Raw genomic sequence first — 14,214 nt, forward strand, 5'->3', positions numbered from 1 at the left:
ACTCCTGTTGATGAGAGCTCAGTTCAAGCCCTCTAGGGATGTAATGAATAGGTAGTGTCTTTGTATAACTGGTTGTCTTTTGTGTAATGGCTTTAAATTCTCTGTAATTCTCTGAGCTGTTTACTAGTGAGAAAAATGAGAATTACAATTTGCACTTGAAGCTTATTGAGCCTGGAAGCTTTACAGGCTACAGAGAGTGAACAAAGTAAATGCAAATTTGCTATTTTGCATTTTTCATTTGTTCCAAATTTCCTGCTCAAACTGTGTGCTATTGTACTATACATTAAAGATTGTTTTGAATTTGTTGCAGTTGTGGTCAGAAAGGGAACTAGAAAGGAAAATGAAACTTTAAAGTTTAAGGATCCACTAATTTTTTCCCTTTGCTTGGAGTGCAACTTCTTTCTTAAAGTGCTGTCAGTTTTTTTTATATTAGATAATGCATGTATGCCATGTATTTGTTAGACATTTCAATATGGTTCCTGAATAAATTATTCAGTAATAGTAATAGAATAAGTATTATTTTTTTCCTGCTTTGTATGTGCCTTGGATTTCTTAAGACTATAGACGTCTTAAAATGAAAGATGTTGCTGGCAAGGTTGTTAAAAAAAGTCTTTCAAAAGTTTGTGTCTTGATGAGAGAAAATACACTTTCTACTTCAATCTAGATTAGTTGCAGCATCAGATCATGTCATAAGATTGGGAGGGAAGGCTGGGTCAGAGGTTAACAGCAGTGCTGAATTCTGTACTAATGGGGCATTTATGATTTTATGTTTGCTTTAAAATGCTCTCTTAATTAAAATGACAGATTTTTTTCAATCTCTGAGACTATTCAGATAATTTTTTGCTTATTTTTTCACTGAAGTGGTAATTTCTGGCTATGTTCTAAAAGTGAAAATGAGTGTTTGCTTTATATCATCTGAACCCTTCTTGTTTCACTAATCTTCTGAAACAGCATCAGGGAATGGAGAAGGTGTTAAAAGACTCAGTGACTGTAATGCCTGGGACCTTATGTCCTCATGTCTCTATGCATTTGTGTTTTCCACATATTTTCCATGTTGCAGTGAGCTCTGTCTCTGTGGTTATGGACTGTAGGTCAGGCACATGCAGATGGTCTCCAGAGAACAGGGATGGCATTTTGATACATCACTGTACACATTTCATACATGGTATTTGTTGGGAACACAAATTTAGTGCAGTCCTTGCAAGGGAATACCTTTTGCTTTTCCTCTGAATTAACCAGCATACTGCATGTGTTTTAGGTAGCTTACCTGTAGTTTCTGAGATTTAGCATTTCATTGTCATCTTTTTCTTGAATTTTTGTGTGATTTGACCCAAAAATATTTCCATGTCAAAGAAACAGATGTTTTAGCCCTCTTTGATGAGGAAAGAACAGTCTGCCAGAGATGATGGTAACAACGTGCTTGGTTTCCATGATTCCCATGATCTTTTAGAGTAAGAACTGTATAATTAGTAACAAGTGAAACCATATTTGACTTTCTGTAGTAAAATGTGAATGAATAATATTTTCCTAGTAGAGTAAATTGATTTGTTTTCCCACTATACAGTAATTCTTGTGAAAGAGGTGATAGTACAGAATGTACTGTAAATTTCAATATAGTTTGAGAGCCTGATTCTCAAATTTAGAATTTTCTTTCAGAGGCTTCAATTTCTGTATGCATTTTTCATCTCAGAAACGGAGTGTTACAACAAATCTCATGTCTTCACATCTGCTGTAAAACATGATGTTTTAAAATCTGCATGGATTAATAATAAACAGTTTCACAATAACTACCCAGGAATTCCAGTAGTACTATACAGTGCTATTCAGTGTTTTAAAATTTCTGCTGTTTTCTTATAAGTTAACAATAAAAATGAGGCTGTGTTAGAACTGTACTGAAACATATGCTTTCAATCTTTTCTAGAATCAATTTCCAGTTGAATTGTAAGGCCAGAGGCTTGTGATGGTTCAAGGTGTCTTGGTTCTCTGAAGGTGTTCTAGCAGTTTCTGGCTGTCTTTGATGAAAGTTTCCACCCCTCTTGTGCCATTGCAGTGCATTGTAGGCAGTGAAATTTTCTCAGGCGAGTAGAAAGAAGACTACATGAAAGCAAAATAGAAACATCTTCACCCACACCATAAGATAATTCAATAGCTTGTGAAGTTATGCTAAGTTAGAAAGGAGATTCTGGATCTTCTGTCACATCAGATCACTCCCTTGTAAATCTGGTTGCAAAGGACTGATTTTTATGTAGCTTTTTAAACTTGTGTGCTGAGTGAAGACCAGTCAAATAGGAGTATATTTGATATAAATACTTCTTTGACAACTTCAGAGTTCAGCAATATCCCACAGTTCAGAACTGAGGTGATATCTATAGAAAGTGTTCTTTCCTTGGTATTATGCGTCTTGTTCTGACTTTGTTAAATTGCTGAGTTAGATGCAGGATGATTTCCTTCCTAGGATGTAAAGTGTGAATTGTTTTGAAGCAGTAATTTGCAATTCTTATCTCACAGTTGGTTTTAAATACCCACTCCATAATCTGAGAAGATCAAAGAGAAATAAACAACAACATGACCCTTTGATAGAGATTTTTTTTAACTGTAAGGTTTTTTCTCTTAAGTTAAATTCTTCTTGCCTTCTGTAAGTGTGTTTGTAGTGTGCTTTATAATAGTTCCTCATCATGTAGTTACTTTTTCAGAACAGTAATGAATGGTTAGTCTAGCACACTGAGTTCTTTTCTGCTTCTTTATTGGGTATGGCTGGGAAGTCTCCAGTAATGCCTTTAAGTCTCAGGCAGTAGTAATGTTTCTGATAACTGCCAAGCTTTTTGCTTTGAGCACTCTTCATTTCCGCCTTGCCTAAAAACCCTGAACCTAAATTTGCTTGACAAAAATGTCTTTCATTATGCTGAATTGTGTCATGGAAACTTGTGTAGTGTTTGATAAATCCAGCTGAGCAGCCATGCATAGTAGACTGCCTGATGTTGTCTTTTTGTTGAGAAACTTTACTCATCTGCCTAAACTTTAATCTAATCTCTCCTGATCTTTCCAGTTGCAGGCAAAATGTAACTGTTTAAAGTAAGTAGTGTATCAGTAGTGGTAGGTGAGCCTGAGGTTGTTTTACTTGCATTGTTAGTTTGACAACCCTTTACCTTAATATTGATACAATCTGCTTTTAAGAGGTGTATAGCATTGTTCTTATAAATCAGGGAAGTAAGCCAAAGGAAATGTTGATGTTTCCTCTGCATTTATAGGAAAAGTTTCAACTCTTTTTTGAGCTTCAAGCATTTTGCTTCAGAATCTTCTTTTTCCTGATTAAGAACCATACTTTATATGGAAAATACTTTAAACCAACACAAAATAATTAAATTTCCCCCCCCCTTTTTTTTTTAGTGTCTTTCTTTTTCCTTTTTTTTTTTTTTTGTTTAGTTTTTTGTATTCATTTCTCCTTCTCATGCCTCATCTGTAGCTATTTTCCTGCTGCCTTTTGGGGTTTTTTTTTTTTGAGAAAGAGATAGGTCACTGTGTGCAGAGTAGTAGCTAGCAAGTAAGATTTGAATAGAATTTGAGAAATACCAAGTTTGGGAAAATCCCCATCATTTAAGTGGTACCTCTCAAAATAGTTGCAAATTGAAGCAAAAAAATCCAAATGACAAAAAAACTAGCCTAAAAATCAATCAAAATGTCCAAAGTTAAAACCAAATAGAAGAAGGATAGAATAATGCCTTTGATACTAAATGATTCTAGAAGAGTCCCTAAACTCTTGTCCAGTCTAGGACCTGAAGTCAAACAGGAGCCTTCACCTTACATAAAAGTGTATTGCCAATTTTACTGCCTAAATTGAGAGCAAGACCTAATACCAGCATGCTACAAAGCAAAATGCAGTTTCCCATATAGTTGTGTGCAACATTACTTCAGTCATGAAGACTTTGGAGGAAATATTAACCACCTTCCAAAGCCACAAAAGAAGCTGCCATTTGGGCCTTTTTTGTGGCTCTCTCATGACTGGCCTCCCATAGTTTTCTGAAGGCAGCTATTTTTTACTGGCTTGTGGAGGTTTTTGGAGCAAATCATTGCTAGATTGTATTTGAAATCTTTAACCTACTAGTGACAGTCTTTGGTCTTGCATTTCAGGAGCGGTGGCAGTGTAATACCTTTCTTGGCAGGGAGAAGTGGAAAAAGAGGAGATGGATGGGGATGAGAAGTAGCTAGGGCCAAAAAGAGATTGAAAGGTCAGAATTGGCTACTTTTCTTTCTTTTACTTTATCTCTGCATCTTTCTCTTTCTGCAAGATCCCAGGGTTTAATGAATACAGAAGGGGAGAAACACTTTCTTTCAAATTTCTTGTCAGCCTTTTTCGACTTCTCTGCAAAGTACCCCACTTTATCCTCAGTATGGATGAGATTGGGCATATGTCACTATTTTAGTGCCAAATCTGTGATAAAATATTACTGCAAGAATAGGTATGGTCAGATATTCACTCAGATTTTAGTGGGGTGGACACTAACATTTTGAATTTCATAAAGTTGCTTTAATTTTATTTGTAAATCTGCATAAACAAGGGCAAGGATATAATTAAAGAACAATTTTAGAAATATTGTAAAGAGATATTTGGAAGACAGTATTTATAGTAAAATATGTTTTAAGAATTGTTTAGAATTGCAGACTGTTCTGAGCCAGTGCTTTTTTATTTTTTTAATTTTTTTTTAAAAGGCTTCCTTTAAACATATTTTAAGGAATGGGTAGAGGAACTGGTGCTCTGTCTGTCCCAATAATTAATTTTATCTATATTTTATGTGAATACAGCCTTTTATACTTCCAGGGGAAAAAAAAAGTGGAAGTGTTGGTGTTTAGCTTAGGTATACATTAGATTGCCCTGGTATAATTCTGTACAGCAGGAAGAAACAGCTATAAATGCATAGCATTAATTTAATTGCTTTTAGTGTTATGATGACTATTTTGAAAGGCTTTGTGTAGCAAAGGTTTTATGCTCCTCTGATTATTTGCTTTAATTTTTTTGTCCCCCCTCTCTTGTGGTATTAGCTTTAAAAGGCCAAATTACTACTCTAAGTCAGAATAAATAACTTTCAATTTTCCATAGGAGCTGAAGTTAAAAGATGAAGAATGTGAAAGGCTTTCTAAAGTGCGAGATCAACTTGGACAGGAATTGGAAGAACTTACAGCTAGTCTGTTTGAGGTTTGTTGGAGTCTTCCATGTGATATACTTAAGGGAAGCTGAGCCAGATGTTTGATGTAGAACCAGTATATTGTATGCTGATTTTTTCTGCAATAAGTGCATAAAAGGATTTGTGTCCTGAAGACTTGGGTGTGTGGAAGTAGAGGCTTAAGAGAAAGCAGCAGACTTTTCAATTAGATGTGAGACACCGTATTGAGCTTGTCAATCTGCCTAGACACAAAATGAAGAAAATAAGGGAAATAAATCAGCTTATTTTTTGGCATAACTATTTTGAGACAGCTTCTCTGTCTGACAATAAGGCTATCTAGATAAGAGCTAAATTTGGGGTTGCCATGGTGACTAAATAAAAAAAATAACGTAGTTCCAGATGAATGGAGGTAGCAAGTACATAACTTAACCATGCTTTCAGCTTCTGAATTTTGACTCTGGCAGCATGCTGCACCCACAGGCTTCAAAAGAAGCATTACTGCTGAGTGATGCACCAGGATGAAACCTGGTTACCAAGTGAGAAGCCAGAACTTTCAGTGGGACCTTGCATTTGAGGAAAAGGCAGTAGTACCAGCAAAGATTGTGAGATTGTATTACACAGAAATAAACCATAACTTGAAGTAGGATCAGTTCTCATTTTATCCTAAGAATATATATAGGAATGCTTTGGGCCTAAATTGTGGTATCTTCAGCTGTCAGAATACATTTCATAATCCATGGATGATTTATACATTTACTGAATTGTAAGTATTGGCTTTCAGCGTATGCATAAAGATACAACATTAGTTATGTTTTAGAAGCAGTGTTTAAGCCTATGATGTTGCATGAAAGTGCTATTAAACATTCGAAAATCAAATTACAAAGAGCAAGGTTACTTATAATATTAAGCAGTTCCTTTGTGTAAAAAAAGAAATAGAAGAGTGGAAGGGTATTTAATAGTAGAAATACTTGTTTGTGCTGGGGGGGAGAAAACTGCTGGGCAGGTATTTTAACTGTGGAGGAATAAAAGGAAAATTATTGGCGACATTTTTTATTTATGACATTGCATTGCTTAGAACAGTGTGTCACTTTGTTAAAAATATGTTTGAAATACAGTTTATTAGTAATAATAGTTTGAGTTTGAATTTTCCAGACTGTTATAGGCATGTTACCCTAAGTTTTCTTTTGTGATTTCATTTCACTTAGAGGCTCTAACAAGACACAGTGGTGAGGTTTTTTTTGCACTGGGATCTGCAGCCCTTGAATTCATGTTTAATTTTGCATCCCACTAATTTCAGCAGCCATATAAATGGATATGCTAGGGCTTATATTGTTGCTCCCAGTGGAGGATTGAGACTTGTTTTGCACAGCTGGGTGCATATATTACATTATTACTCTGTAATAGCACAGTGACATGCTTTGCTTTCAAAGATCCATCACTAAGCAGAAACTGCATGGTCAATGTTAAATGTATTTGTACACATTGTATAAATGTGTATGTTCCCATTCTTGCATGTGTCTTGTTACATATGAGAATTTGACAAACCCATACTACACAACTGTGTTGTATGCTAGTGGGAGCCAGATCTTTTGGTATGACAATGTATGAACTTTTTTGTTTTATTTATATAGTGTCCAGATGTGCTAGGCGCTTTACAGATATGAAAAGGATCCTATCCCAAGTAATTTGGTTGCTGGCTCTGATATTTCCATTTTTGTGGCCTTCAGTAAGTACCACGTGAGAACAGTAATTTGATCCTAGGCACAAATTGCTGGATCAGAGCCTAAACAAATACAATATACAGACAAAAGGCTTAGAGTTATGAGGTAAAAGGACATTGGAAAAACCCTCAGTCCTTTTATGCTTTATTGGCTTAGCCTTGTTTCTTTACTTGGATTGTTTTATTAGTGCTTTTTCCATTCTACTTAAAAATGTTTATTAAATAATGAAGTGTTTTTATGCTGTTGTTTTGTCTTTTTTATTGATGGCAAGAGTTTAGCCTTCATAGTTGTTTGACTGGTTCCTTCATGCCGAAATTTACAGTTGTCTGAAACTGGTTATTCTGGCTACAACAAGGGAGAAGTTCTTTTGAATGTGCTACTGTGCCTATGTTGCTTTTGTTGCTACTGGTTGAGTCTTTCTCTTGGGGGTCCAGGAACTTGTCAGCCACTGGAGCATGACTGGAGCCTGGTGTTCATGACAGGTATTGTTCCTGCTGGAGTGGGGTAGGTGGAGTTGCTGAATTTCTCAATTTGGACTCTTGACCCAAAATAGTTGGCCAATGATGAATCAAAAATCACAGATTTGAAGGGGTTTTTTTTAAACGTAGCTATTTGGTTTCAGACTGTTGCACATCTTAATAGTCACAAGTAGTCTTCATGAAGCAAAAGTATGTCATTAGTTGTTGGATTTTTCATAAATTTGTGTGAAGCATTTACACTAGCTAAACATCTTTTATAGGAAGCACACAAAATGGTTAAAGAAGCAAATGTCAAACAAGCTGCAGCAGAAAAACAGTTAAAAGAAGCACAAGGAAAGGTGAGTTTTTTCCCAGCTTGTTTGCTTTGTATTTTCACATGGTTTTAAATCTGAAGTGTGAATCATAAAGCTGTAGGTAGAGGATTACCTGTATACATTTTTAGAATGTATACTCAATTGTTTATTATATACTAATCTATTTTTTTTTTGTTAATAACTTTATTCCCCCCTGCCCTGTGAAGATTGATGTCCTCCAGGCTGAAGTAGCAGCATTGAAAACACTAGTACTGTCTACTTCACCAACATCTCCAACTAAGGAATTCCAGTCTGGTGGAAGAACTCCTTTTAAGAAAGGCCATGCAAGGAACAAGAGTACAAGCAGTGCTATGGGTGGCAGTCATCAGGACCTTACCATGATGCAGCCAATTGTAAAAGACTGTAAAGAGGTAATGTACGAGGATCTTTCTCTTTTTGCTGATAAACTGGCTTTATTGTTTTGTTTTACTCACAATAAATAGAGTATATCTTAAATCTTCATTTAATGCTTATTTTCTTAGAGATATTTTTCATTAATGAAAGAACTTTCCTTACATACCAATAGGAGGTGATTTTTCCAAGTCTGATTTACCTTTAAATCATTAAGGGAAGATGAGATAAGATTTCAAATACTGAAATTGCATTCAAAATTTTAATTGGTGATTAAAAAACCCTAAACAATAAACCAAACAATATAACTAAATGATAGGTCCTGGTGAACTTCATGAAATCCATCACTGAAAGTTCATAAACTTTCATAAAGGTTGTATAAACTGTCATAGAAAAGAGGAAGAGTCATTTTATAGATCAGTAGTGGGTGAAAGAGGCCAGGGAAAAGATGAAATCAGTAATTTATTAGAGAACAGGTGCTATGTCACTGGAATCCTGAGTCCTATCTGTTTTTTGGGTTTTTTTGTGTGGGTTGGAGGTTTTTTGTTTGGTTGGTTTTTTTTGGTTGGTTTGTTTGCTTGTTTTTTAAATCTACTCATGTCACTGAAATTAGGGAAATAATGTGGCGAGGGGTTGGTACTTGGGATGGTAGTAGCAAAAACTGACCAAAGTGTGGAGAAGGAGCTTATTTCATTGGATGGTTAGTAAAACAGCAGATGAAATCCTAAAATCAATAAATGAGAAATGAGGCATTTAGGAAAAAAATGCAAATAGCAAGCTTGCTCTTGGAAAAGAAAGCTCTTGGAAAGAGCTACATTGTGCTGGAAAAAACCTAGTATCCTTGTTGATCATTGTCTGAAAACCCCATCTCAGTGTTCAGTGATGGTCAAAGGCGTACAGAGAGTTAAGAGTTTTCAGGAAAGGAATAAATAACAAAAGATAGTATTGTACTGCTGTATAAACATGTAGTAAGAGTGTTTCTGTACATGCAGCTATGATATATTCATCCCAGAAGGGACACTGAAAATAGCTCAAAGTGTAACATAGATGGTCAACCTGATGGAAAGATTTCTGTGTAGAGATACTTGAGATAGAAGAAAAATCTCTGCCATCTCAGGTGACATGGAGAAGATGAATGATGAACACTTATTAATGGATTAATGAAAACTCTGGAACCTAAAAAGAAAATAATTTAGTCAGTACTTAATGAAATATTTTCATGAGGAAATAAGATTAAAAATACATTCAAAAGAGTTATGGAAAGTGACAAGAAAAAGCCTCAGGTGATATGTTGACTGGATCCTTACACTTCATTTTACCATTAATTGCATTTGTATTGGGCGCCATTTTACTATAGAAAAAATTTACTAGAAAGTTGCTACAGAAATATTTTACTAGAAAATTAAGGCATCTTCTAGTTGATGTATCATACTCAAAAAAAATCAGATTATTTACAACCTACTTGCCCACTTTCAGTGCTATCAAGGATTTTTCCTTACTAAAACTCAACCCTTGTTGCCCTTCAGAAAACGGGAGAACTGGAATGGAATCTAATTACTTTGTAAGCATCACACTGAGGTCATGACTCAATGAAATTTTTTAGCGTTGGGCAAGAGCAAGAGACCAGAAAAATCTGTTTTGCCACAGTTTCTCATGAAGAGAAAGTGGTGATTGTGGAGCACATGCTGCAGAAGAACCAGCCTGCCTGATGCTTTTCTTTAGTAAATTCACCTTTTTGTTGGCTGCATAAGGAGACACTTCAGGGCTGCCTAAGGCTGCTCAAATTGGTGACTTTTCTACCAGTGACAGCCCAGGGAATCACTAAGAAGCACATTGGCTTTCCACCCACTGGGACTTGAGTATTTTTATTTCTCTTCTGAGTGAGAGTATTTAATGAAATGTAGAATGGGGTGAAAAAAGGCAAGAATACCTTTGGCATGTTAGCTAAGACATTGTTTCAAGCAGGGGATCCATGCCTTCCCAGTGGTTCCTGTTATCTAGTGCTTTGGCATTTTGTTTACTGGCTTTATTTGTAGCTGCTCTAAGGTAAATTTTTTGCATTTCTTAGAGTTTGGGTCTGGAACCCTAGTTCAGTCCCCTTCTTGCTTGTTCATGCCACTGAGTTGTTACTTTTTGAATCTTATTCTTCTGATTCTGAGTGACTTGACTTCTAAGGGGGTCAAGAGGGGCTCAGGGCTGTGTATTGGCCTTCTGCAGAGTCTACCAGCTAGAGCTTTGAGCTGTGGGATGGAGCTGGGTGTAAATATGGTCAGCTCTCAGATTTCTTTGTGGAATGTAGACAGAGTCACGAGTGTTTGGCTGTCCACCCTAATTTGCAGTGGGGCTAGAAAGCTGCCAACATCCCAGAGAAATATTTCCTAGTATGTGGTAGTAAGCTCTAGATAAACAAACATGTCTAATAAATTTCAGTAATAAAAAGATTGAAATAAGCTGCACAGATCTCAAGCAGACAGGTGTCTGCCTCACCAGAAATGTTGATAAATGCATCACAGTTTTTCAAAGAGCTGAGATATTTTGCTGATGTCATATTTACCGTAATGAAAGCATAAAAAATTTAACTGGAATTGTTATTACATTTGATTGTACATTTAATTTCAGGTAATCAAAACTGGGGTCTAGTGAAAGCATATGTAAAGGCAGGGAGGAGATACACACATATCACACATTTTAGATTGAAAATGAAGATCATCAGGCTGTGGTCACTGAACAATTCTTCTCAAGGCAGCTTCTTATAAACTGTTGGTTTAGGTAAAATGGAGTAAATATGGAAAATAACCAAGTTGATAAGAAATGCATCTTAATTTTTAGAATTCTAGAGTACAAGTAAAAAATGGATGTTTTTCTGCTGATATCTCTTGATTGTATTAATTTTAAAGCCAGACCTGAGATGGGTTTAAGTTATGGGAAATGTTCCTTTGGGGAGCAAGTTACACCTATTGAATTGCACTTGTACTATGAAGTTGGTGGCTTAGCAACCAGAACAATTATGGATTAGCTTAATTAAGATAGTTGTTCCTGATTGTACCTGAGCATAATGCAAGTGGCTCTAATGAAAAACAAAATTTCCAGTCTAATTGTTGTAAGTTATTTTCCAAGGAAAAGAAAAGAAAAAAGTTTAACCAAAAACCCCTGCAAATGATGAAAAGAACTCCCCAAAGCATACATGTAAAAGAATGGCAAAGTACTGAGAGTGCAGGAGGGGTGATGCAGGGGGAATGAAAAAGAGACTGAGGTTGGTTCAAAGCAGCATATTGTTTTTTTAAATACGATTAAAAATCAACTTTTAGTATGTGCTATTTCCCCGTTTCACCATCTTATCTGTCTTTTCTTTAATTGTACAAAATTTTAGATTCACATCCTGGCTTGTCTTTCTCCTGCAGTGTACATCCTTTCAATAGTTTTAGTTTTAGGAGTACAACCTGCTGTAGATCAGCAGACTGAAGGTGCTGAAGCAGAATGTCCAAACCAGTCTGGGGCTGGTGCTGCACATCCTTTGGGACTGGAGTTGGTTTTATGTGTTGGATTAGGAGTGTGTGTCAGAAGCACTCACCCCCACTCTGCTCGGAGCCCATGAAAGGTCTTTTCCCAAGTAACCCTAAAGCAGATGATGTGCTCTGGGAGTGTGGGACAGTGTGCTCTAGCCTGTGGGACAGACTGCCCCATAATGCAAACAGATTTTTAATAACAACCTAGTACCCATCTCTGGAGCACCACACTGGGTAGGTGCCATCCCGCTGCTAGCTGATCTCAGCCTCGAGATGACAAAACAGGGTGTTTTCAAAGAAGATGCAATTATCTTTTCCTAACACAGAATACAGTTCTTCTGAGCATGATTTAATAGGTAATTTTAGTATTTCCTCTTTGCCTAGAGGAGCTGTTGGGGGAGCAGGCTCAGAAATCATTCCCAGCAACCATCATTGCCTTTCTGTTGTAGGGAGGTGTAGGAGAGAGTTTTAGCATAAAGAGGAAAAGTGAAGAACAATAATGTACTTTTAACTGAGTTGAACTTTGACTTCCTCTTTTCTTAGGATATTCAGTGTGTTAGTCTGTTTTCTTTTAGTGTTTGGATAGCAGCAAATTGGAGTCAGAAGCAGCATGAACATGTAAGATGTCTAGGATTGCAGTTGCTTTCTTTGAATTTCTCTGCTTTTCTTAACTTACATTAATGGAAAAGTACTTTAAGGAAGATGCATGAAGGTGGAAACTGCTTTCTGGCTTTTCCTAAGTATTTCAAAGCTGTCTGTAAGCTTAGGAAGTGGGGGAAAGGTCATTACCTTGTAGTGGTAGTGTGCAGTGGTAACCAGTAAATGCATTATCTCTGTGTATTGAAAGTTATATGTTTTGATTTGCTTGAATTTACAGGCTTAGGAAAGTGGATTTAAGAAGGTGTTCATAGCTGAACCATGATAGCATTCTTTCAATTTACACATCACATTCTTTCAATTTTTCCATTACAATAGAAAGCATTTTGATGCTTATTATTTACCTGTGGATGTTTGCAAATGATCGACACTAGTGTGATAATTATGTTACTAAAATATGTGAATTTTTGTGTGTTCTAGGCTGACCTGTCTCTGTACAATGACTTCAGGTCTTGGAAGGATGAGCCTACTATGGACAGAACATGTCCTTTCTTGGACAAAATTTATCGGGAAGATATTTTTCCATGTTTAACTTTCTCCAAAAGTGAGGTAATGGAAATGGTCAAAATGTGCTCACTGATATCTTCCCCTTAAATATGTTACATGGAACCAAAAGACTATTATATTGTTTTCAATATGAAGTTTAACCATTTTTGTTTCATTAGTCTGTGGCAATTTACAGTGAAGTCCTAAAGTCTGACCATTTTTTTCTTCACTATTCTATTCCATTTATGCTCTTCCAGATCCTTTTTATGTCTACTTCTTCAAATGTTATGCCTGTCTGTTGGAATCTGATCTTTGTTGAAATGGATGGAAGTTTTCTTCCTGATACTTCAAATAGAGTGTAAAAATTGTATTCTATGTCTTGTTTATATAGGAGGCAGTAGAGACAAAGATACTTAATTTTGTGGACTGACTTTCTCTCATATCAGTCGAAGCAGACTGCAAGCGTAGTCTGGGCCTTTTCTTGAAGAGAGGTTTGAGTTACAAGAATTAGGCTTAGGGATTTAAGATTCAACAGGGGAGGTTGGTGGATATGGTTTTTAAGGAATCAAATTAGGAGGCTTTTTTCCTTGTGTTATTCCCACACACTCACCCATACAGAGGAAATACTGGAGTTTCACCTATCCTGGGAATAACATGGAACTGATTGCAGATCCAACTGCTTTACTGAGTTTTTGTCCTTAAGCACCATTTATAGGCTGTACTTGTAGTACCTGTTAGTAGGAAAAGGGAGCATATTCTTAGGTCTTTATTAAAATCAGAACAAGACATTTTAAAGTCCTAAGTATTGATATTTGATATCTTTCCCAATAAAATTAAACACCTCACATAGAAAATCCTACATTTTCTTCATAATGTTCATGTGTTGTTTTCAGGGGATGTTATGTTCTTTTTCCATGCTTTTCATCTACTGTTTCTTGCTGGCTGTAAGCACATGCAGTCTTTTAGTCAATTGTATACCAGTTTGTTATGGTTGGTGTACAGCATCATATGAACCTCTCCGACTAAAAATTTACTTGGTTACTATGGGAATTAAATTGCTTCTGCAGTATATGTAAGTAGGCCATCCTGTTGTCTTTTGCAGCAACTTAATTTTGGAATGTGTTCTTCCTTGGTAATATAAGTACTGTAGATTTGTATTGCCTTTTAAGGGAAGAGTGAGGCTTCTAGCACTTGTCAGTTGCACCATTTATTGTTTCCAAACGCTGTGTGTAGTGACCAACTTCTGTTTTACTTGGCTATTGATGCTAGTGTGCAGTTAAACCAAGCAATAAATTACGCATGTATTGTGTTTTTGAGTAATTGAAAGTGCAGCTGTGTGAATGGTTGAAGTATTACATTAACTCTCAGTAGCCTCTTGTGTATATGTGTAGTGTTCTGCTTTTGGCAGAAAGAGTATTTCATATGAACTACTTTCATAGTAACATTCTGGTCTTAAAATAATTAAAGTGAAATAGAAAAAAATACCTTTATTACTTAGTAGG

At 36.1% G+C, this 14,214-nt stretch overlaps 1 protein-coding gene across 10 annotated transcripts in view; it reads left to right on the forward strand.

Annotated features, from left to right (window-relative positions):
* The window catches only part of RAB3IP (RAB3A interacting protein), a 32,424-nt gene that overhangs the window by 10,616 nt on the left and 7,594 nt on the right, over positions 1-14,214 (forward strand). For 5 of the 10 annotated variants that reach the window (XM_064701922.1, XM_064701923.1, XM_064701920.1 and 2 more), the window contains 4 exons: positions 5,096-5,191; positions 7,620-7,697; positions 7,880-8,083; positions 12,647-12,775. In XM_064701922.1, the coding sequence (XP_064557992.1) occupies positions 5,096-5,191; positions 7,620-7,697; positions 7,880-8,083; positions 12,647-12,775 (507 nt within the window). Of the gene's footprint in view, positions 1-4,177; positions 4,227-5,095; positions 5,192-7,619; positions 7,698-7,879; positions 8,084-12,646; positions 12,776-14,214 lie in introns of those variants that run through there. The other 5 variants (XM_064701926.1, XM_064701927.1, XM_064701921.1 and 2 more) reach the window with 2 other exon arrangements.

The sequence above is a fragment of the Zonotrichia leucophrys genome, chromosome 1A (genome assembly GCF_028769735.1).
Source record: "Zonotrichia leucophrys gambelii isolate GWCS_2022_RI chromosome 1A, RI_Zleu_2.0, whole genome shotgun sequence".
Taxonomy (NCBI): domain Eukaryota; kingdom Metazoa; phylum Chordata; class Aves; order Passeriformes; family Passerellidae; genus Zonotrichia; species Zonotrichia leucophrys.